This window comes from Mya arenaria, chromosome 4 (assembly GCF_026914265.1).
Source record: "Mya arenaria isolate MELC-2E11 chromosome 4, ASM2691426v1".
NCBI classification, from domain to species: Eukaryota; Metazoa; Mollusca; class Bivalvia; order Myida; family Myidae; genus Mya; species Mya arenaria.
The window spans coordinates 23,180,014-23,206,176 of NC_069125.1; the positions used below are offsets into that span (position 1 = coordinate 23,180,014).

General features: G+C 36.8%; 1 protein-coding gene across 3 annotated transcripts; it reads left to right on the forward strand.

The window, feature by feature from the left end:
* The first annotated feature begins 299 nt into the window (after nucleotides 1-299).
* Nucleotides 300-25,085, forward strand: LOC128231641 (peroxisomal leader peptide-processing protease-like). 3 transcript variants are annotated; one of them, XM_052944679.1, is made up of 10 exons: nucleotides 300-413; nucleotides 808-1,643; nucleotides 2,133-2,296; nucleotides 2,566-2,709; nucleotides 6,795-6,962; nucleotides 18,621-18,742; nucleotides 19,928-20,016; nucleotides 21,961-22,055; nucleotides 23,182-23,253; nucleotides 23,976-25,085. In XM_052944679.1, exons 2-10 carry the CDS (start codon nucleotides 823-825, stop codon nucleotides 24,002-24,004), a joined length of 1,704 nt encoding a protein of 567 aa, XP_052800639.1. In that variant the 5' UTR covers nucleotides 300-413; nucleotides 808-822; the 3' UTR covers nucleotides 24,005-25,085. The 3 variants fall into 3 exon arrangements, with proteins under 3 accessions (XP_052800639.1, XP_052800640.1, XP_052800638.1); XM_052944680.1 differs by lacking the exon at nucleotides 300-413 and adding an exon at nucleotides 445-601; XM_052944678.1 differs by lacking the exon at nucleotides 300-413 and adding an exon at nucleotides 624-644.
* The last annotated feature ends 1,078 nt before the right edge of the window (nucleotides 25,086-26,163 follow it).

A 26,163-nucleotide genomic window follows, 5' to 3' on the forward strand; every position in this document is an offset into this window, starting at 1 on the left:
CTCAGAGAGCTTTGTGAACTTCGATTGAATGACGTCATGGAATTTCCTGCATTGTTTTCTTTTAAATGCATGTAAGACAGTCGATATGCAATGATTTCTTTTGGTTAAATGTGATGAATTTGTATGAAATTCCATTAAAACCCCCACAGAATCTGGCAAAAATATTGCAAAACTGCTTTTTCTTTCATTTAGAGGTCAAGGTCAGATATGACGTTTGGAAGTCATATGACAACTGACTTAATTCAGGAGCTATTATTAGTAACACCAATTACGCCATCTCTACACAGTTGAGTACACATATTAACCATGACCTTAGAGCATGTATGCATTCACGGTTTGAATGTAGCATTGAGGTTAAAACGTGAACTGAGTATATATCGTTTACTTGTTTGCCGCAACTAAACATCAGACGTGTTAGTTGTTAACTTTTATAACATTTAATGCACGACAGTGTAACTTAATTCAGAGTGTTATTGTAGAAATTATTTTCATTTATTTGTCTCGAAAATACGTAAAAAAATAATCTTAATGTAAATAAATAATTTATAAAGGAAGTTGATCCTAGAGAGTGTACAACAGTGAACGTATATTGTGTTCAATTGTGTGTTTATGTCTCTGAATCTGTGTTACTTTTATACATGCATGTACATATATGCATTTTTTAGTAGAACATGTGATTGTTTTTAAAATGATGGAATTATTTTATGCATTGGACATATTATTTTGTATTACAGCATTACATTGTAATTGTATACTTATAAATAACTGTATAATGTAATGAATTATAATACATTATTTATCTTTCAGATACAAAACAAGATCATGGAACAAGCACAAGACCCGCCAGCTCCATATCTGCAAATGTGCACCATCCTTGCATGCCCAAGGAATGCTGAGGGAAAAACTGAGGGAACAACAAGTGGTATTCTAATTGATCCTTGCCAGGGGTTGGTTCTGACACATGCCTCCCTGCTCTACCCATTGCACGAGCATTTCAGTCCAGAACTTTTGCGTAATCTGGAAAATCATGGATCCTCTCTTGTTGGGACCAAGTTATTTAAATATCATGTTGACATTGAGGTTACTTTGCCGAATATGAGTTTAGTTGATGGGGGAGCCAATAAGCTTGTATCAAATTCTGACAAATCATTATACACAGTGCTAAGTTCAAGCACTGCAGAAAGCGTAAAGTCAGTCGGACAATATCATGGTAGAGTAAAACTTGTTTTTGAAGCCAAGCGACTCAAAGATGTTATCAGAAAACTGCTACCCAAAGACCAGTGGCAGTTTGAACAAGATGACAACGGTAGCCTTAGCATTGCTGAAAACAAGAAAGAAATAAAGAAGAATGAATACTTCTATTACACCCTTTTGCCATGTTTTGTGCTAATAAAACTAACTGACTATCATCCCACACATAATAGTTTAATATTCAGGGATGCAAAAGACAACAAAGTAGGGGATCCTGTGGAGATTTGTGCCACACCATTTGGTAGTATGAGTCCAGAGGTGTTTCTAAACAGCTGCAGTCGGGGTATTATAAGCAAGATAGCGGGGCCAGGCAGAGTCCTGATGATGACGGATGCCAGATGTGTGCCGGGATGTGAAGGAGGGGGACTGTTTTTTGTGCACAAAAATAAGAGGTTGTTGTATCAAGCTGATTTTAAAAGGAAAAGTTGTTTTGAAACTATCAGTAGTTTTATTTATCCATGCAGTTTATTGTAATGGCTGACATTGAGTAAATGATAGAGAATGAGCTAGTGTAGTGATATACAAGGTATTGCTCTCATCAGAGGGATTACAGATGTTAGACCCACCAGAGGCACTTTTTTGTGGCCTCTCAAAAATGACTCCAGCAGCCAGTTTTATCAAACTTGGATAAGTTATGTATAGGTGATCTTTAGTCTAGTTTGCACATTCAAATAATATGATTGATTAGTAGAATATTTGCCAATCAATAAACATTTCATGACATGTGACAATTCCAAAATGTTAACCAGTTTTATACAATTGGCTGCTGAACAGATTTCTATCCAGGAAACACACTCAGGCTTCACTTATTTATTATTTATTAGGCTGTAACTGTCTGCACCATCGAGCTAAAATGAATGTGTATACTTGAACATTTTCAGGTACCTCTCAGGAATGATGATAGCTACTCTATGCTGGAGAAACAGTGAATGGGTGGGGCTCTCCCTTGCCTGTGCAATATCAGAGCTGGTGGGGAGTCTCCGTAAACATGCACTTGTGGACAGTCACATCTCTCCAACCGCTGGGATGCTCGATAAAGGATATGGTACAACCACAATCTTTGAATGTATCAGGCCTTCATGAATATGAAGCTTTTTTTGGTTATCATATTATTTGGTATACCCGAATTTAGATAAAGATTCTTGTATCTTATATCTTGTCTTTTGATTCATCTCTAACATCCCATCAGCCAGGGATGTAATGAAGCAATAACACAATTTGGTGTAATTTGAAAATATTTAATGAACTTGATGTCAGCAATTTTCATATTTTAGGTGTTAAATATTCAATTTCTATCTAAATTGATCTTTTCAGCTACCAAGATAAAAACAATGTTGTCCATGGCAGTCAGTATATCTGTGGGAGCAAACTGGGGTTCAGGCATCATACTGGACCAACACAGGGGCATCTATCTGACATGTAGTCATGTCCTTAAGGGCGTGGAATACCAGAAAAATGGTACATTTTGCTATCAAGTTGGTAATTACAGATCATATTCTGATACTTCTTGGTGCTGTAGTGCTGTTTGTACTTAATTGAATGAAAAGGTTAAGTATAATTAAAGTAAGCTTGCAATTACGTTATTTTGTTTAAAAATTTACTCTGAATGTTCAACACGTAAAATCCTTCTCTAAAACAGTTTTTGGCATAAAAAAGATGAAGTGAATTAACATGCATAAAAAATAAATAGAATGATTTAAGAAATAAAACTGTTCCATTCCGTGACGTAAATAGTTATTATGAAGCAAATCCCCCTTCCGTGATGTTAAAAGTTATTATGAAGCAAATCCCCTTTCCATTATGTTAATAGTTATTATGAAGCAAATCCTCCTTCCGTGATGTAAAAAGTTATTATGAAGTAAATCCCCCTTCTGTGATGTAAATAGTTATTATGAAGCAAATCCAATCACTGCAGTCATAATGATTCTTGTGTTTTGTCCATTAACAATTTTGTTAACGTGATGCCAAAATTGCTCTGATTTGAATGTTCATAACCATTTAACCAATGAACAGATTTAAAAACCCTAAAATTGTTATGCCAAACAATCTTGCTAATAACCAAATTTCAATAATAGAATTATGTCATTTGGGAGATGAGATATGCCATGGAATCTGCATGCCATGTTTTAAGCTCTACAGGCCAAAGGCTAGAAGAGCTTATGTGATGGTAATGTTTACGTTTTATGTGTGTCAGTGCGCCTGTAAACAATTGCTTGTGAACACAATACAGACTTCTGTTTTGATTGTAACTTGTACAGTATTTAGATATCCATCAGAGCTCAGTTCCTTTCGAAAACTAGCCGGATCCACCCATGCATGACTAGATTATGACCCTTGAAAGTATTTAAAAAAATGCTATTTTTAGCCATTTCGATAGCCAAGTCTGGAAAGAGAGACAACTTGTTTTTTGGTTGTGCATTTGGTTTTATGTTGTACTTGCCCTTGTTGAGAGAGATCAAAATTACAGTTTAAAGGGGTTGGTTGATTTTTAGCTCTATTGGCCAAAGACCAGAAGTGTCTGTCGTTCTTGCATCCATCTGAACACAATTGCTTCTGAATGTTTGTTCAAATTATGCCCCTGGGGTCATAACTGGCCAAAGGTTTGGTATACTTAATTGGGAAATGTTTGAAAATCTTTTTGTCTGAAACCGCTAGGCAGACCCTTGCTATTTTGAATAAGGCATCATTTAGAGGTCCGCTACCAAAACAGTTGAAATTATGCCCCTGGTTTCAAAACTGGCCCTGCCCTGCGGGAAATTATGCCCCTGGTATCAAAACTGGCCTTGCCCTGGGGGTCACAAGTTTCCTAGAGACTTTCTATAAGAAATACTTTCAAAATCTTCTTGTTTCAAACCACAAGGCCCATACCTTTGATATTTGTTGTTGAGCATCATATGATGACCCTCTACCAAAAAAGTTGAAATTATGCCCTTGGGGCCAAAGCTGGCCCACCCCATTTGAGTAACTTTTTATGCCCCTGAAGGTGGGCATATTAAAATTGACCGTCCGTCTGTGTGTTCGGCTAAATAACTCGTGTCCGTGCTGTATCTTTCTCTTGTATGGACAGATTTTAAAATAACTTGCGACACATGTTTGACTTACCAAGACAACATGTCACGTGCAAGGCCCATGTCCCTACCTCTAAGGTGAAAGATACACTTAGTGTTTATTCACAATGGAATTCTGAATATAAGGACATAAGACAGACCCATGTATTAGGTTCTTGTCTTGACCATATCTATATCTCTGGCGTAGTTGGCATAAGACCATTAACAACACTGTCATATTACAGTGACCATGCATGGGTCTCATGTGGTGTTTCAAAACATCAATGGGATGTAATTAGTAGGGATGGCAACGAGTACCCGAGTACTCGATCGAACGTCCGAGTACTCGAGTACCAAATCACTACTCGAGTATTCGGAAAAAAAATCAAAAAAATCTATAAAAATCACCAAATACACGTTTTACAGACAAAATATCAGATCTGGTTAGTTGCCAAGAGGACAATTTACGGTCTCTCTAATCCCCGCTGTGTACACAATTGACCTCAATCAATTAGTTGACAGTTGTTGTGATGGTTGCAAATTGTCAACAAAGGACCCCTATTTCAAATTAGCACTGATGTCAATTAGCGAAGTTTTGATAGCGGTACTTTCACCTACACAATTCTATTGTATACCAATTAGAGACCTTTCACCAAACAATGGACGCTAACGAGCGAAAGAGTATCGACTGTTTCGAGAATGGATTTTTTAATGGGCGTATTTTAACTATTTTTGCAATGATTATCACAATTGATTGGTTGATATTTTAAATCAAGAATTATGAATATTAATGAGGTAAACAACAATTACACAGTACGAAAAACTATCATTTAAAAAAAAAATGTAGAGTAAACAACTGAACAACTGAACTTCGTATTGAATTTCGTTCACTTTATTTATGTATGCTATTAATTTTCCTTCATTGTAATTCTAATTGTTGTTCATTTCTGCAGTGCATACTTGTATAAAATGAAACGAATAAGACAAATTAAAAGCCTTAGACAAGATTTGTTTTCTTTTTATATCATTTGTTTGTTATAATACGTAATGAAAGTTTACTTTAAAGGTGAAAATGACCAAAAATACGACCAACGCACAATATACGTCATTAACGATACATGTATACACAATCTTGTCTTTGCGAACACATATTCAATTTTTCCGAGTAATCGAGTACCCGAGTACTCGATTGAACGATCGTCCGAGTACTCGAGTATTAATTTTACTACTCGTTGCCATCCCTAGTAATTAGTGTTTTTAGAATTATTCCACTTGTTCATAAGCATTCCTTGCTTTATATTATTATGAAATGCTGCATGCACATAGATGTCATAACCGGGCTGAAATTTTGTCATGTATGTGACAGATTTACAACAAAAACTTGGCACATGTGTTTGGCATATAAAGATTGTGTGTCGTATGCAAGATCCACATGCATACATCAAAGGTCAGTGTTTGATCTAACTTTTCATGTACTGACCTTGTTCATGGGTCAATGTCACATTTGGGGGCATTCGTGACATACTGTGACAGCTCTTGTTTATTTTTAAAGCTACAGCAATGAAATTCAGACCATGTGTACAGTTCTGCAAACGAGCATCTATGTTGTCCTCTGATGACCTTGACTGACCTTTTGACCTACTTTCTTATTTTTGAAGCTACAGCAATGAAATTTGGACCATGTATACAGATTTGCAAACAAGCATCAATGTTGTCCTTGGATGACCATCACTCTGACCTTTTGACATACTTTCTTAATTTTGAAGCTACAGCAATGAAATTTGGACCATGTGTACTGTTTTGTACTTTGATAACCTTGTTTGTGACCTCTTGACCTACTTTCTTATTTATGAAGCTACAGCAATAAAATTTGGACCACGTGTACAGTTTTGCAAACAAGTATCAATGTTGTCCTCGGATGACCTTGACTGTGACCTTTTGACCTACTTTCTTAATTTTGAAGCTACAGCAGTGAAATTTTGACCATGAGTATACAGTTTTGAAAACAAGTATTATTATTTTTATCAGATGACCTTGACTTGGCACATATTAAAATAGTTCATGCAACTAATTTGCTTACAACATTTTCTATCCTCAGATGTTGAACCCGCAACATTTTCAGCTAATCCAAACACTAAACGTGAACTATATGTTTGTTGCCTTTTACCCATACATGCTTTAAATTGAAAATGACCACAAGAGCCATGCCAGTAGAGCATAGGCCCTCATGGGCCTGTTGTTATTGAAATGCACCTGTTTTTAATAGTATATTTGTTTGTATGATGATGTGCTTGTAATGCTCAGTAAATAAATGTTCTGTTCTTTTCTGAAATGTACCTTTGAGATATTTTTTACTGGCAGGTGTTGTTTGTTACCCGACATCAGATTAGAAGACACAATGCAATATGGTGTTTCCCTGTCCACAAGCCCAGCAGCTGCACGTGTTGCAGTTGGCTCATATTGGAAATGTTTTAATAATATTTGTACTTCTTCCAGTTATAGTACAAAATGAGGCTTCTGATGAGAAGACACAAAGCAGCATAGTGTTCCGCAGTGTGCCAGGTCGGCAGTTTGACGTTGCAGTTGTTCAGTCGGAAGTAACTGTGCATGATACTCCTGGCTGGGAAAAGCACATAGTCTTTGAGTATGCTGAGCCTGTTGAAGGTAACATAATTATGATTTTTCTTGGTACAATTTACTGCTTTTAATGGCTGTTTCCCCTAGCAAAAACATTGTCCTGCTTTCGAAACAAATCATAATTCTTTCTCATTGTAAAGGATTACAAAAACAAAGCATTTCTTGATTAACAAACAAAATCACCACAAGGCAAACTCTGACATAATATACTGAGTACTGTTCTTTTGGTGACTCGCGACACTTTACAGTTCAATTCAATAATCATTTGGAAGATAATAAACTTGAACTATCTGTTAAGATCATTGGCTCTTCTAACAGTTCATAACAAATATGTATAAAGGAGTCAAAAACGTGTATATTTGCTAAACCTAATGATATTATATCATGAAATGGTCATGACTTGACATTGTCCCAAAGTCTGATTTTTTTAGCGCATCGTCCGTCAACAATTTACTTAAAAGACATCTCCTCCTTAACCGCTGGGCCAATATTAATAAAACTTCAAAGGGATGTTCCTTGGGTGGTCTTCTATCAAAGTTGTTCAAAGAATTCAATTCCATGCAGAACTCTGGTTGCCATGGCAACCAAAAGGAAAAACTTTAAAAATCTTCTTCTCCCAAACCACAAGGCTTAGGCCGTTGATATATGGTAGGTAGGATCACCAAATGCTCCTCTACCAAGATTGTTCAAATTATGGCCCTTGGGTCAAAATTGGCCCCGCCCCGGGGGGTCATGGGTTTTCTCTATATGTTTATAGTGAAAACTTCAAAAATCTTCTCCTCTGAACTTACTTGGCCTAGAGCTTAGATATTTGTCATGATTCATCGTCTAGTGGACCTCTACAAAGTTTGTTCAAATTATGGCCCTGGGGTCAAAATTGGCCCCGCCCCGGGGGGTCATGGGTATTCTCTATATGTTTATAGTTAAAACTTCAAAAATCTTCTCCTCTGAACTTACTTGGACTAGAGCTTAGATATTTGGCATGATTCATCGTCTAGTGGACTTTTACAAAGATTGTTCAAATTATGGCCTTGGGGTCAAAATTGGCCCAGCCCCTGGGTGGTCATGGGTATTCTCTATATGTTTATAGTGAAAACTTCAAAAATCTTCTCCTTTGAACTTACTTGGACTAGAGCTTAGATATTTGGCATGATTCATCGTCTAGTGGACCTCTACAAAGATTGTTCAAATTATGGCCTTGGGGTCAAAATTGGCCCCACCCCGGGGGGTCATGGGTATACTTGATATGTTTATAGTTAAAACTTCAAAAATCTTCTTCTCTTAACTTACTTTGACTAGAGCTTAGATATTTGGCATGGTTCATCGTCTAGTGGACCTCTACAAAGTTTGTTCAAATTATGGCCCTGGGGTCAAAATTGGCCCCGCCCCGGGGGGTCATGGGTATTCTCTATATGTTTATAGTTAAAACTTCAAAAATCTTCTCCTCTGAACTTACTTGGACTAGAGCTTAGATATTTGGCATGATTCATCGTCTAGTGGACCTTTACAAAGATTGTTCAAATTATGGCCTTGGGGTCAAAAATTGGCCCCGCCCCGGGGGGTCATGGGTTTTCTCTATATGTTTATAGTGAAAACTTCAAAAATCTTCTCCTTTGAACTTACTTGGACTAGAGCTTAGATATTTGGCATGATTCATTCTAGTGGACCTCTACAATGATTGTTCAAATTATGGCCTTGGGGTCAAAATTGGCCCCACCCCGGGGGGTCATGGGTGTTGTGTATTTAACTTCAGCCAATAGCGACACCTCTTGCTGATAAGCCACGCCTCTGTACTACTACATGCTGCATGCTATCACAGTAGTTTAGTTCTCAATGACTGTTCTCAAGTACTAGTAATAAACCGTAAAACTGTTGTTATTTCTTGTTGTAAACACAACATATTGGCGACGAGGATGTTTAACTAAAACGTACTATTATTTCGGGAATTTTATCCATTTGTGCGTGAAATTCTGGATAATAATTAAGATGGCGAACTCAGGTTTAATTGGAACTTTAAACGCATTCAACAGTGACAGTGAATCATGGATTTCATATGAGGAGCGTTTAGAGATGTACTTTGTAGTAAATAGTATAGGGGACGAGAAAAAGGTTGCCGCTTTATTAACTCTGTTGGGGGAGAAGACATATGCATTGTTGAGAAACTTAACATCACCCCAAAAGCCAGCAGAGAAGACGTACCAGGAACTTTGTCAATTATTGAAGACACAGTTATGTCCCAAACCTCTGGTGATTGCGGAACGGTTCCGTTTTCATAAACGTAATCAGGCTACAGGTGAATCTATTTGTGATTTCACAGCCGCTATAAGGAGATTAGCAGAACATTGTGAATTCAATGATAATCTCGAAAACACATTACGTGATAGGTTTGTTTGTGGGTTGAAGGATGAAGCGACACAACGTAAGCTATTGTCAACGGCTGACTTAAGCTTGAAAAAAGCAATTGAAATCGCCACTGCGATGGAAACAGCTTGCAAAGACGCAGCTGAATTACATTATACGGCATCAGGAAGTTCAAATGTAAACAAAATAGGAAAGAAGCCACCGAGTAAACGACAATACCGTAAAGACGTGACATTGAAGCCACAACAAAAAGGGAAATATTCCAATACACGGTGCATACATTGTGGTAAATCAAACCACCAGTCTGACAAGTGTAGACTAAAGAATGCAATTTGCCATAGTTGCAGTGAAAAGGGACACATTAAGACTGTCTGTCCAAACCCCAGAAATGTGAACGTAATTGACGAAACGAAAAATGACAGTGTGTATGTCATAAACAAAGTGACCAGCGAAAGAACATCGAGAATTCTTCTATATCCAGTCATCAATGAAAAACAGGTTGAAATGGAACTAGACACTGGGTCTGCAGTTACCATTATTTCAGAACAAAACATAAAACAATTGTTTGGAAATATCAAACTGGACAAACCCTACTGTAAGCTACACTCATATTCTGGGGAAACAATACAGCAAGTAGGATCTGCAGTAGTGCGTGTTGACTACAACAACCAAACGAAGGATTTAAGACTTTGTGTAGTGAAAGGCAACAAACCATCCTTATTTGGGAGAGACTGGTTGAGTGAGATTAATGTTGACTTGACTAGCGTTATGCGCATCAATAACATTGAATCACAAAAAAATCGTTTTGCGAATATGATGAATGGATATGAGTCTGTATTCAGCGACGGTATTGGCTTCAGTGCGAAATTAACGCTGAAAGACGATGGCAAGGTCGGTTCCGTTTTCAATGAAACCAAAAATCGAGAAAGAACTTGACAACCTTGAAAGACAAGGGTTATTAACGAAAGTAAATACCAGCGAAAGGGCTACACCAATTGTACCTGTTTTGAAATCAACGGGAGATGTCAGGATTTCAAGGTCACGGTCAACCAGGCGCTGAAGGTTGACAAGTATCCGCTTCCACGTGTTGATGACATTTCCGCTAATCTGTCACAGGGACAAAAATTCACGAAACTGGATTTACGCCTGGCGTACCTACACTTGGAGGTCGACGACGACAGCAAGGAGTTACTGACAATCAATACACATCGGCGACTATACCGCTATAACCGGTCTGTGTATGGAATTTCCTCACTTCCAGCGATATGGCAGCGCACAATGGACACAATACTTCAGGGAATTCCGGGAGTACAGTGTATACTGGATGACATGATTGTCACAGGGGACAGTGATCAATCGCACTACGAAAACCTTGAAAAAGTGTTATCACGCTTGAGTGATAATGGATTAAAAGTTAACAAAGATAAGTGTCAATTCTTTCAGGACAAGGTTACATATTGTGGTCATGACATTGATAAAATAGGATTGTGGAAATGTAATGACAAGATTCAGTCGGTGCTCGACACACCTGTACCACATGATGTAACTTCATTGAGGGCTTATCTTGGGGTTTTAAACTACTATCACAAATTTCTGCCAAATCTTGCAACCGTTGTAAGTCCGTTAAACGCACTTCTCCAGAAAAATCAAAAGTATAAATGGTCAGATGAATGTGACAGGGCGTTTAATGATTCAAAGCGCTTGATCACATCAGAGCCCGTGCTAACACATTACAATCCGGAACTTCCGGTACGGCTCGCAACGGACGCATCCCCTGTCGGTATTTCCGGTATATTGTCACATGTTATGCCGGACGGCTCCGAAAGACCAATAGCATTCGCGTCGCGTTCCTTGACAAAGACGGAACGTAAGTATGCTCAAATAGACAAAGAAGCGTTAGGGATTTACTGGGCAGTAAAACGTTTTTACACGTATTTGTATGGCAGACATTTCACTCTAGTGACAGATTGCCAGCCGCTCACTTCGATTTTTAACCCTGGTAAAAGCATACCGGTTACCACCGCGGCACGTGTTCAAAGATATGCGTTATTCTTGTCAGGATTTCATTACGATGTTGAGTACAAGGATACTAAGCGACATACGAACGTAGATGGCTTGTCTAGATTGCCGGCGCCGCACACCACCGAAAATTATGACAATGATATTGAAGAAGTGTTTTACACCTCTCAAATTGATCAGTTACCGGTCACAAGTTCTCAGATTCGCAGAGAAACTCAGCGCGAGCGTTTGTTGTCGCGTGTTTTCAGTTATGTAGAAAACGGCTGGGACGAAAAGCTTAATGACCCTCTGTTGAAAAGCTATTTCTCGCGTAGGAATGAACTCGCAATTCATCATGGTTGTTTGATGTGGGGAAACCGGGTAGTAATTCCAATCAAATTACGGTCTAAGGTATTAGACACAGTTCATTCAGGGCATCCTGGGATTGTCAAAATGAAAAGACTGGCTAGAAGTTACATATGGTGGCCCGGTATTGATAGTGACATTGAATCTCTGGTCAAAAGATGTAATGGGTGTCAGATGGAACAAAGACAGCCAGCACATGTTTACCTACATTCGTGGGAATGGCCGAGTTCCAGCTGGGAACGAATACACGTCGATTTTGCTGGCCCATTTTTAGGACGAATGTTTATGGTAATTGTCGATGCACATAGCAAATGGCCAGAAGTTATAGAAATGAAATCGACTACTGCCGAACGCACGATAAATGAATTGCGAATTATATTCTCAAGATACGGTCTTCCGAAACAATGCGTTACAGACAATGGACCTCAATTCATTTCTGATAGTTTTGCAAAATTCATGCAAAGTAATGGCATAATGCATATCAAAACAGCCCAGGCAAAACCATCAACAAATCGAGGGCTCAACGCAACACTATTGTAACTGCAATTTTTACAGAATTTAGCTTTTTGGCATTTTTGAGTGTATTTTGTTAAGATGCATTAACTCATAAAATATTTTAGATGTATTCCTAAAATAAGTGTATCTTTAAAAATATTTGCTACCTAATTGTATCTCTGATGTGTTAAATTCCAAATTGCAACACTATTGTAACTCCAGTTACAATAGTGTTGCATAAAAATTATAAACACTTTGAAAAAATGTCACAGTGCAACACTATTGTAACTCTGTTATACTATATCACTATGATGTCATAATGTTTGATTACATCATCAGTTTCTTGGAAAAGAAGCTAAATATAGTAAGTACAATGTAGATTACAACTTTACAACTCCAAGTATGGAAGAAATCAATAAACAGTATGAAGTTTATTTATAGAATTATACAGGGTTGACCATGGCTTTTGGTTGATAATTGCCCCAGTGGAAGAAATAATTATTTTCACTGGGGCAATTATCAACCAAAAGCCATGGTCAACCATTATTATCCTGTATAATACATATGTTTTGTCATTTGTCAATGATTTCAAATGGATTTAAAGAACATGATTTTGTGGAACAATAAAGGATATGCATTATGATTAGCATACGTACAATAGTGACTTAAGTCTTAACGTTTTAAAAATGTAAAATAACAAAATGGTTTTGAATGGCATTAGCTGTGAAAAATAACGAGTGACTGGAAATCACATTAGCAAACCTTTTCGTATGTGTTTTCAGAATAAGCCTGCAATATTCTCATTCTTCAAATATTTCATGTTTTACATTGGCTGTTTTGGTTGTTCACTTCAATTATAAGGTGGGCACAGCCAGGGTAGTCCAGCCTAGGAGCAATTTCATAAGCATCTCGACTTAAATGACTCTAGCCATTCTGCTGGAATAATTAAAAATTCTCAGCGAGTAAAGTAAAAAAAAAACGTTTCTACAAAACATTTCCTTGCCTCAGTGCTTTATGACCTTTAAAGGATGTAAACATCTGGTACAGTTTCGGGTAGTACTCATTACTGAATCAAAATGTTTGCCTACCAAGTATACAGCGGCCATTCTTATTAACGTGAAATTGATGTCAGTCTTTACGTTCTCGTTCTCATCGGGCAATTATGCAATAATCGTAATAATCTCACAGGTTGGGACGATAATCATTAATCATATCACATCATTAGTGTCCACTAAAGATTGTGTCAATATTGCAATATAAATGCATAGAAATGTTTGAGAGGCTTGCGCTTTATACAGAAGTGTTTTACTTTTCATATAAACAATTTCTTATTGTAATAATATCTTATGAAATTATAAATTAAATAACAAGAAAAATATTATTATGTTATGTTCATTACAAGGTAAAAATAAACTGATTTCTTTTATTTTTTTAATAGTTGGCTGTACTGTATATGAAGATTAATATGTGTAACCATTCTAAACATTTTCTTTAATTATTTTTTTGTTATATTAATAGTTCAATTTTATTACAGATTTAACTTTAATTATGTGGCCCTGACACCATAGAACCATAATCTATTTAAGTGAATACCATGACATTTTGGTACATGTAGTTCAGGTGTTATATAACATCCCAATGCAATACAACGGAAATTAAAAAAAAAACACTCACTTTTTTAATACTATGGTCTAAATAATTTTATAATTGACCTAATTAGGAAAAATATCATTTAGTAGTGTCCTAAAATGTTAATACAAACAATGTCAACAAATCTGTTATAAGACCCTGATACAAGTCATTTAGTCCAGTCAATTTAATGTTTTTTTCATAAAAGTTCTTAGAAATATGCCATATTTGCATTCCATCCGATTTGTTAAGGTTCTGTGGGATAATAGAAGTATTTGCTGAAAAAAATGCTACTTTTTCTGAAAAAAGGGTTTTATCCATAATAACAACATCTATAAAATATTTAATCCATTTTTTTGTATCTAGGAAACAGATAATATGTTGCAAGATTTTAAACACCAGGGACAAGCTTCCCATAAAGGATGTGACCGGCAGTGTGTTGCAAACTCAGTAGCTGCCATATGGCAAGGCTACCAGTAGCCTCATGCAAAGGGGGAGCAACAAACTATGGACAATCACACATAATTATTTGCAAAAAGATTATACACAAAATGAAGGAGATTCAATACATGCTGAAGTTGAGAGAGCATCAAAACATGACAGTGTGTATACAAGTGGGCAGTGGGCAGCAATTGTCCGAACTGCTTTACATAAAAGGCCATATTTTGTGAAAGAAATGAGTACGACTGACATTTTAGACATTAAACAGGTTGCAAGCAATGTGAATTTTTTTTCAATAAATGAAGTTAATGAAAAGGTCAAATACAATGAAATAAGGACGTTATCATATACCTCAGAGAGGCCAAATAGCTTCTTTTATCAAATAAGCTATATCATGGTCCTCAGAAGGAAGTGAACTTGATTCACAGAGATTATAAGTATCTTCCATGACTGAGATTGTAAGACGAGGTTTACTGAGTTCCCGCAAAACACCCTGCGCGAGGGTCGGGATGAACCTATAATCTTACACGAGCGGCTATGGTAGATACTTATAATCTCTGTGAATCAAATTAACTATTAAACCAAAACAGTACTATGCCACTAGTACAGTGTTCTTTAAAAATTAGAACATATGAAAATTATGAGATCAATTATAGAAGTATAAATCTATAGATTAATTTATTTATATCTAATTATTCATTGTCAGATCAACATCGCTATGCTTCATTGTGTATGAAATTTAACAGAAAAAGTACTGTAGTTGCCAACGATGCTAATATTATGATGTATTAGTTTAACATCAGATTATTAATTTGAATGCCTAATTGTGATTTCAGTGTATTCCCCGTTTGCCAAACATAGAGGATAGCATGAGTGTTCGTTCAATAAGGAATTTCATTTTCATTTATTTATTAAAGTTTTCTAAAATTGATTGAAATACCGTAAGCTGTGAAAACTTTCTATCAATTTTTGACACTTCAGTAAACATAACTTAATAAATTTTGTTTAAATGACCACGAATGGGATATTCTATTTATATAATAAATTACATTTCTATGATTTACAGGGCATTTTATGATGGCAACATCATGTTATAAAATATTTTTAAAAAGCTGCACTCTCACAGATTGAACGTTTTGACAACTTTCATTGAATGCAGGTTATCTAACTTGATTAATTTAGGAGGATGGATGGTATAAAGTCTCAATGCAATACCTCAAGTAGTTGCTGAGATATTAACCTATGTGTGCTTGCACGCAAAACCTTAACCAGAATTTCTAAGTTGAATAATAAAGGGCAATTATTTGCATTAAATGCAAACTAGAGTTATCATACCTGGTTAATAATGTATGTTGGATGGTTGAGTACCATTGTATCGAGTCTCAATGCAATACCTCAAGTAATTGCTGAGATTTTAACCAATGTGTGCTTGCACGCAAAACCTTAACCAGATTTTTGTAAGTCGAATAATAAAGGGCAATTATTTGCATTAAATGCAAACTAGAGGTATCTAACCTGGCCCCAATATCACGAAAATACTTAAGTCAAATCTCAAACTCAATCTCAACACATTTAACCATATTATACAAAATTTATTGGAAACAAGAATATGTTTTCACATTTTTTTTTAAAACGCATTCTTTCATTGAATATGTTGATCACACCTTTGGTCTCGATTCCAATTGAAAACTTTTTTATTGCCAAAAAATGTACTTGAGTTCAATTCATTGCCTTTTATCAAATACTCAAGTATATATTTTGTTCTAGAATAAGATTTCTTTGAAATATTGACAAAATCTTTCAATAACACATTCTATGAGAAAATAGGTTGACAAAAAGTATGAAAACATGCAAGATTTTGAATAATACTATGCTTCTATGTGGTAAAATGAATTGAGATAGAGATTGAGATTTGACTTTTAAAAGTATTTGCGTGATATCGGGGCTGGGTTATTTAAGTACATTGGATGGTTGAGTACCATTGTATAAAGTCTCAATGCAATACCTCAAGTAGTTGCTGAGATATTAACCTATGTGTGCTTGCACGCAAAACCTTAACCAAGGTGTGACGCCGATGCCGACGCTTGGGTGAGTAGTGTAGCTCTCCTTATTCTTCGAATAGTCGAGCTAAAAACTACAAAGAACTATGAGGAATTAAATGTGTTTTCAGCTATGTTTTAAATTAATATGTAAGCACAACTTAAAAAAAAATATCATTGTGTTGCTCTGCAAATTGTAAATATAACTGGAAAACTGGTAAAAAAAGATAAATGCAACACTATTGCAACTTCAGTTACAAAATTTTGTGTTGCGTTGAAAAATTAAATGATATTTTCTCATTTTCAGAGGCAACACTATTGTAACTAATATTTATTCAAATATAATAAAAACACAACATTATACTTCAACTTTCTATTTGGATTATTAAATTGATTCTACTTTCAAAGACAAATATACTAAGAATCTTACAAAATATGTATAATACAAAAAAATGTGAAGTTTTTTCAACCTCCTGTAAAATTTGAAAAAAATGAGTTACAATAGTGTTGCGTTGAGCCCTCGAAATGGTCTCGTTGAAAGGTTCAATGCTACATTTAAATCTGCTATGCGAGCTATGGATGGCGAAACTGAGGATTTCGGCTTGTAATTTTCTATTATCATACCGCACAGCTGTGCATTCCACAACCAACGAAACACCGTCAAAACTATTTTTCAGTCGAAAAATTAGGACAAGGCTCGATTTGCTCAAGCCGGACACAAAGCAATGTGTTCAAGACAAACAAATGAAATTGTCATTAGCAGGAAAACAAACATTTAGGGAGCTTGAGTTAGGTCAAAGCGTACTTGCGCGCGATTATAGGCCGAGCGTGAAAGAGAAATGGGTTACAGGGACGGTGGTATCAAGGGATGGCCCCTTGATGTATAAAGTACTTGTTGGAAATGCCACATGGAAACGACACATTGATCAGTTACGGCCCACCGAAATAGAACAAAGTCAGGCTCAAACTGAGATACCAGAGTTAACAGGACCAATGCCATTAACTCGCGGTCAGGGGTATTTCAATACACTACCCGATTCACAACATTCAGAGCAATTAGCCCCAGATGTTAGTAATAATAATGAACCGTCCCAGGTCGAAGAACGTTGTTATCCACAACGCGATAGGCACCCGCCGGAAAGATTAGCGTATAATTAGAGAGTACCCGTCAAGAGGCATTGTAAATTAATGTGCTTAATTAAATGACGCTGGAGAAGTGTTGCTAATTAATAGCTGCTATTTGTGATTAATTTTATCAAATAAAGATCAATTAATTTAATATCTTTACAAAATGTGTATTGTTTATCAATGATCGCACTGTTGAAACAATATTTTTATGATGAAAAACAAACAGTTTAAAATATTATGGGAATATTTTATTAATATTTATGATGTTATGACTTCATATTTGAAAGGGGAGAACTGTTGTGTATTTAACTTCAGCCAATAGCGACACCTCTTGCTGATAAGCCACGCCTCTGTACTACTACATGCTGCATGCTATCACAGTAGTTTAGTTCTCAATGACTGTTCTCAAGTACTAGTAATAAACCGTAAAACTGTTGTTATTTCTTGTTGTAAACACAACAATGGGTATACTTGATATGTTTATAGTTAAAACTTCAAAAATCTTCTCCTTTGAACTTACTTGGACTAGAGCTTAGATATTTGGCATGATTCATCGTCTAGTGGAACTCTACAAAGTTTGTTCAAATTATGGCCTTGGGGTCAAAAATATATCATCTAGTTGACTTGTACCAATATTGTTCAATCTTTGGCCCTGGGGTCAAAAAATGGCCCCACCCGGGCGGTCATGGGTTTCCTTATATATGTATATGATGAAAACTTAAAAAATCTTCTCCGAAACCAAAAGGCGAAGGCCTTAGATATTTAGTATGAAGATTGTTCAAACTTTAGCCCTGGGGTCAAAATTGGCCACGCCCCGTGTTCATAGGCTTAGGTTTTCAATATTTGTATATAATGGAAGAATGTGCAATATATGACAGGTGAGTGATTCTGGGCCATTTGGCCCTCTTTTTTTCTAATTTTGAAGGCATTTCCAAAACATATCACTGAAGAGCCTCTACTTGACAAGTAAATGGTGCAGAGATATTGCAATTGAACTATCAAAAATGTGAGGTTCTCTAGTAGTATCTAAGTGCAGTCATCAAACTTCGGGATTTTAAAGAACCACTGCTGGTGGTTAAGAAAAATAAACAAGCCATGCAATATTTACGCTTACTTTGACCACTGTAGGTGTCCAGCTCCAAGTGAATCTGGGTTCAAAGGAGTCTGTTTTTCAGGGATGCTTAATATGGAAAAGTGAATTGAAATAAAAATTTTTTTATTTCAACAGGTGAAGTGGTGTTCGTGGTGGGATATGGCATATTTAGACACAGTTTTGGCAGAGTTCCCATGGTAAACAGGGGTATTGTGTCGAAGGTCAACAGCGTCAATGGTGTTCCAATAATGGTCCAGGTATGTTCACTATGTAAAGGCAACGGGAGAGAACATTTTAGAACTGAGAAAACCATTTTTAGCTCGACTATTCAAAGAATAAGGAGAGCTATCCTAGTCACCCGGGCGTCGGCATCGGCGTCGGCATAGCCACTTATGTTAAAGAGTTTGTGTACCATCTCAAATATTGACATATGGCTTTGAAACTTTGCACACTTGTTCACCATCATGCCCCCACCCTGTACACAGGAGGAGGTAACTCTATCAAGCATTTTGACAAAATTATGCCCCTTTTTCTACTTAGAATCAAACCAAGGTCGTGGGTTCGATCCCTGGCCGCGTCATACCAAAAGAAGGTAAAAATTGGTACAAGTAGCTTCCTTGCCTGGCGCTCGGCATTTAAAGGGTAGTGCTTGGTAGTCCTTTTTCGACTTAGAATTTACATTAAAGTTTGCGTACCACCTCAAATATTTTCCATTCAATTTATGTAAATATCTCAGCACATCATGTATTGCATTGAAATCTAACATAACAGTGATCCATGCATGTTTCGCCAAAACTTTTCAATCCATACATCAAAAAGCGGTGGAATAGTTGAGCGCGCTGTCTCTGTGACAGCTCTTGTTATTTTTTTTATTACAAAAAATGTCATAGCCTTAGTGTCATTTTCCTGAACACTGAACAGTGTCAGCATTGTTGTGCAAAAACCATAACTCATAAACCATTCCAGATTTTTTCCTTCTCCGATAACTTATCGGTTATCTGCCCCTGAATACACTTCAACCTGGAGATTAAGTCACCGGAAGTAGAAAAGTTATACCGGTATTTCAAATGCTTCAATTTTGGTTTAACATCTTGCCAGTGACACACATTTATAACTATGTAACTATGCTCCTTTTTTGACTGTTAAAAGAAACAGTCATGCATTGGCACTTTTTCTGGAAGCATTACATAATTTTTTTTATATAATTTGATATGATTTAAATGTAAGAGAGACAATTTCTAGTACGTTTAAAGTTCAATGGTTGGGATTAGTCGTCCCAGAGAAACAACATTTTGATAAAATTAAGGGAGACAACCTTTTTCTGGTTACATAATCTTACGAATTGTTTAAACTTAAAGTCTATGAGAGTCTTTAATTGTCAAAGAGAAATATTAGAACATGTATTATTTTAAGCCTACAATTTGTTTACTAATTTTTTTTAGACAACCTGTGCAGTGCATGCAGGTGTGAGTGGTGGGGGCGTGTTCAACATCCATGGACAGCTGGTTGCCATGGTGATTTGTAATTCAAGGTACCTGCAACTACAATTTGTTTCAGACTTAAAGTTTTAAGCTCACATCATGATCAGTCTATGTCTGGCATCAACAATTGCTTTAAACAACATCTCTTCTAAACTGCTTGAACAGTTTTAGACGAAACTTCACAAGGCTGTTCATTGGGTAATGCCCATTCAAATTTGTTGAAAGAAATGAATTCCATGCTGAAAATTGGTTGCCATGGCAAAATCTTCCTGACAAAAGCTGCAAGGCCTAGAGCTTAGATGTGTGGAGTGTATCACTGCCTAGTGGCCCTCTACCAAGTTTGTTAAAGCCCCTGGGCTCAAAAATGATCATGCCCTGGGGATTACCTGTTTAACATAAAGATATATTGGGAAATCTTTGAAAATCTTCTTGTCCGAAACAGCTAGGCCCTGACCCTTGATATTTGGTATGTAGCTTCATATAGACTACTGGTCCTGTACCAAGATTCTACAAATAATGCCCCGTTGTGTAAAATTTCCTATCAACTAATATAGGGAAATCTTTTGAAAAAAGTTTTTTTTAGCTCACCTTAGCCATAGGCTGAGGGTGAGCTTTTAGGATCGATGATTGTCTGTCGTCGGTCTACACTTAGTTGTTAACACTCTAGGGGGTCACATTTTTGCCTCAATTGTCACGAAACTTGGTCAGGATGTTTGTCCCAGTAATTACTCGGATAAGTTCGAATATGGGTTATCTGGGGTCAAAAACTAGGTCATAGCGCCCAAATATGGAAAAACCTTGTTAACACCATAGAGGTAACATTTTCAGCCCAAATATCCTGGAAAATTGTCAGAAAGGTTGTTTCGATGATTTCTAGCTCAAGTTCGAATATGGGTCTTCTGGGGTCAAAAACTAGGTCACAATACCCAAATATGGCAAAACCTTGTTAACGCTCTAGAGGTAGCATTTTCAGCCCAAATATCCTGGAAATGTCATAATGGTTGTTTCGATGATTTCTAGCTCAAGTTCAAATATGGGTCATCTGGAGTTAAAAACTAGGTCACAGAGCCCAAATATGGAAATACCTTGTTAACACTCTCGAGGTAACATTTTCAGCCGAAATATCCTGGAAATATGTCAGAAAGGTTGTTTTGATGATTTCTAGCTCAAGTTCAAATATGGGTCATCTGGAGTCAAAAACTAGGTCACAGAGCCCAAATATGGAAATACCCTCACAAGTTACCAATAGACTTACAGTACAGAGGGTTATTTTGTTCATGTTAAAATTATGCCCCTGGGTTAAAACTGGCCCAGCACTGGGGGTCACAAGTTTCCTTTAGACTTATATAAGAAAAAAACATAAACTCATTCATTCTCATAAATAAAAAAAGGTTTAAAACTTTGACTCTGTTTTGATTATAGACATTACTTTTACATTAGCTGTCTTCTCAATAGTATTATTTTCAGTCAATATGTTAGTATGGAAAATTTCTAAATCACTAAAGGGAGAGTGAGGTGTTGAAGTGGTATAGGTGTTCTACAGTCCTAGCACCTTAAATATTCTGGTAGGTCTTTACCTCTCTTTTATTGGCACTCATAAAGAAAACAAACAACCTTTAATCATCTTTTTTAGAATTAGAGTGTGATTTGGTCTATGGTCTTCAAACTTGGTATGGAGGTTGACCAGCAGTCAGCAGATAACTTTTATTGCCTGTAATGTCAGTAGGTGAAAGCTTGACTTTTATTGCCTGTAATGTCAGCAGGTGAAAGCTTACCATTGAGGTGACCTTGAACACAAAATTTTTGTCCGATGAACCAGATTTGATTTCGGTTCTGTTCATAAAAAAACAAACAAACAAAAACAACAAAAAAATATCCTCAAGAAAAGAATTTTAACTTTGACAAAGTAAACTATTTGGATATGGGTATTTCAGCACTAAGTATATGAATAATAGTGGTATGCCAAAACAATATACAACATATTGTATTTCCAGGGACACTGCCTCAGGGGCCAGCTATCCCCATGTGAACATGTGCATTCCCATCGCAACTTTGGCACCCACACTGAACAAGTATCTGCAAACTGGAGGTATTGAAACATTTTAAACTCACCAGAAAACATAACTGGGGTTAGCTCTCAAGGGAAGCTTTGTGATTGCCCATTATCATTATGTGCATCTTCCATGTGTGTCTTTGTCTATAATGAATATGTCTTTCATTGCCTCTTGTTAACAATCTGGTTGTTAACTCTATAATACTTGTAGCTACATTTCTTACCCAAACATTGTGGAATTTTGTCAGAATGTTTTTATAAATCTGGGCAAAGGGTTCTAAAGAGTCATCTACAAAAGTCTTAATTTCTGAAACCTCTTAATGGGCACATTTTCTATTCTTCACCAAGCAAACAGGGTAGTCAGAATGTTTGTTGTATTTTTGGCATGTTTTGTAAAAAAGTCTCTTGTTCAAATGAATGAAAAAAATCTTGAAACCCTGGATGTCACATTTTTAGCTTCACTGGCCAATGGCAAGAAGAGCTTATGCCATGGCGTGGTGTCAGTCGTCCGTGATAAGCAACTGCTTGTGAATGTGATACAGTCCTCAGTTTTGAATGTATCTCAATTAGAATTATAAAATAGTTAGATATCCATGAGAGCCCAGTTCTCTTTTTAAACCAGCCATATCCACCCTTGCATGACTGGATTATTGCCCTTGAAATGCTGTATCCCTATCAAAAGTAGATGTCAGGGATACAACTTGTACAGAGAGTTGTGTATTATAGTAGTGGTTATCTCCCTTTGCCATTTGTTTTGTAAAGCATAAGGTTCACTGATTGCTTTCCTGGGTTTCAGTATATTGCCTATGGGTGTGTACATGCTTTGGATAAAACTAAACCAAACAACTCATGCCAGTAGAGCATAGGCCCTCGTGGGCCTCTTGTTTACTCAATATTATGAAACACAGAATGTTTGTCTTTTTTAAAACTAGGTAAGTTTGGGTTGTTATTGGTTGTATCTGCTCAAAAAAGTCAAATGTTCCATAAACATTGGTTGCACTCTAGAGCCCAACATTTCTACCCACTGTTAATTATATTTGGTTAGAATGTCAAGTTGGAATAGGGATCATGATTCACTTTTGAACTAATGTTAAATTTTGTATATTTCGTAAAACAGTAAGAGTGACTACCTGATAATTAAGAGATGGATTTTGAATTGCAGATGAAACAGTTTTGCAAGTCTTATCCACGAAAAACAAACAGATAAAACAGCTTTGGAGCATGGGGACTGAAGGTTTGTCATGTCAATTATTTTATTATTATGTTCCTGCAGGTGAGAATATTAAAATCCCACTGTCCATCCATCTGTTTTTTTCGTGTCTCGGCTGTAACTTTGTCATACAGGGAGATATTTTAAATTCATTTGCACATGTATTCGGTACTTTAAGACAACATGTCGCGTGCTAGACTAAATATCCCAACCTAGAAGGTATACAGTCAAATCTACAGGTTTATCATAGAATGATTCATATATGTACGTAACATAGAGTATAGTTAATAGAGGGATTCTAAAATTAGTTGCCACATGTGTTCAGTACATAAAGACAATGAGTCGCATGCAGTCCCACGACCTTACCTCTTATTTCATCACTACCCCACACTTGAGGTTAACCATCAGGAAGTCTGGCGTATGCTTATTTATATTAGCTCTTCATGAATGTACATGTAGACATATTAGTAATTGCATAATCAATTGAACTGGATGCCACTTAGGGGGCATTCATCACTTAAAGCCACAATTCAAGATACCCGGTATGTAATAGCAACATATTACATGAAACTTTGTACACGTGTATAAAATGACAATCGGCATATTAGTAGCAATTAGAATAGTTTATGAGTTATACCCCTTGATCTCCGTGAGAGAAAAACAGACAATCTCTCATTATGATAATATAAGCACCTATTTTCCTGCTGACAAAGACAAAATAAGCATTACAAAGTCTTTTGTTTCAGACTACTGTTCTATCATGAGCCGGATGTAGCCCAGTGCTAGCTGAAGTTTTCAACTGTCCTGTCATGAGCTGCATGTTGCCCAGTGCTAGCTGAAGTTTTCAACTGTCCTGTCATGAGCTGCATGTTGTCCAGTGCTAGCTGAAGTTTTCAACTGTGCTGTCACGAGCCGGATGTTGTCCAGTGCAAGCTGAAGTTTTCAACTGTGCTGTCATGAGCCGGATGTTGCCCAGTGCTAGCTGAAGTTTTCAACTGTCCTGTCATGAGCTGGATGTAGCCCAGTGCTAGCTGAAGTTTTCAACTGTCTTGTCATGAGCCGGATGTTGCCCAGTGCAAGCTGAAGTTTTCAACTGTCCTGTCATGAGCCAGATGTAGCCCAGTGTTAGCTGAAGTTTTCAACTGTTTCATCATGAGCGGGATGTAGCACAGTGCTAGCTGAAGTTTTCAACTGTCTTGTCATGAGCCGGATGTAGCCCAGTACTAGCTGAAGTTTTCAACTGTTCTGTCATGAGCCGGATGTAGCCCAGTGCTAGCTGAAGTTTTCAACTGCCTTGTCATGAGCCGGATGTTGTCCAGTGCTAGCTGAAGTTTTCAACTGTCTTGTCATGAGCCGGATGTAGCCCAGTGCTAGCTGAAGTTTTCAACTGCCTTGTCATGAGCCGGATGTTGTCCAGTGCTAGCTGAAGTTTTCAACTGCCTTGTCATGAGCCGGACGTAGCCCAGTGCTAGCTGAAGTTTTCAACTGCCTTGTCATGAGCCGGATATTGTCCAGTGCTAGCTGAAGTTTTCAACTGCCTTGTCATGAGCCGGATGTTGTCCAGTGCTAGCTGAAGTTTTCAACTGCCTTGTCATGAGCCGGATGTAGCCCAGTGCTAGCTGTAACATGATTTTAAGCAACACACACAGTCTTCTTGATTTATATTTTTATGTTTAATATAGGTAATGTTATCACTATTAAACTTTAAAATATGAACTCTAATGTTATCGAATAACATGTATATTGTTAGTGCCATGAGGAAAGTGCAATATAATTCAGCTACATTTTGTTGTTCATTTATAGGTATATGCTACTTTTGTTACATTTGTTTCATTCCAGATAAATTATTTATGACACTTGCTGTTCCCTCTACCCAAACTAAAACAGAGTACCGTACTCAATAGCCTGGAGCCTGTTTCAATTTAGATCTTAGTTGATCCTGGTATTACATAGAATTTATCTGTGTTATGCATAGAATTTATCTGTGTTATGTTATTTTGCTACAGATTTAAATGAATTGAACACCAGCCCATATTCAAAACTAAAGCAATCACTGGAGTTATGAGGCTATCCCCAACACAGGACAATGTTTCTTTAGGCAGATGTTAAAAATATGACTCTGGAAATCTTACTGAATGTGTTACAAACCACGCACATCTTGGACACAGGACAAGAAACTTGCATGTAATATGATAAGTGACTGGAAATTAAAGGTGTTTCATCCAGATTCATCTAGAGTTTGTGGAGATGAAGCAAGTAAAACGATATTGATGTACACTATACTGGAAAAAGGGGTCATAACCCTGTCAAAACTACTTTGACTTGACCCTGCTGACGGCATGAACAACTAGGCTTGAAAAAAATCCTGTGAAGTTTAATCCAGATCCGGCCAGGAGTTTTGGAGATGAATCAAGCACTAATGTCTAATATCTCTACAAGTATGCTCACAATAATGTAAAAAGTGAAAGATCCTTAACTCTGTGAAAAAAGTCTGGAGTAAACCCTGCCGACTGCATGCACTTTCAGGCTTGATAGAAATTACTATTGTGGGGTATCTGGCCATCTGCATGCACAAGAATAATTGTGTACACTATATTGTTAAAAAACCAAATGGGCAAAAACTCATTGGGTGAATAAATACTCCGATCCAACTCTGCTGACGTCAGTTCATCACTAGGCTTTATAAAAATCACTCTCCTGGACTTTCATCGAAATCCTCCGAGGGATTTTGGGGATAAAGCGAGCACAAGGATTTGATGTACACTATATTGTAAACAAGAGGGCCGAGATGGCCCAGTATCGCTCACCAATTAGTAAAATTTCTAATAAGTAAATGGTTATTAAGGATGTTGCTGCTTGCCTTGTAAGTGTTTGCCGAGTGATTTGATGGTTGATATGGAAGTTGGTCTTTTAAAGGGAAATAGTTTTTCTAGG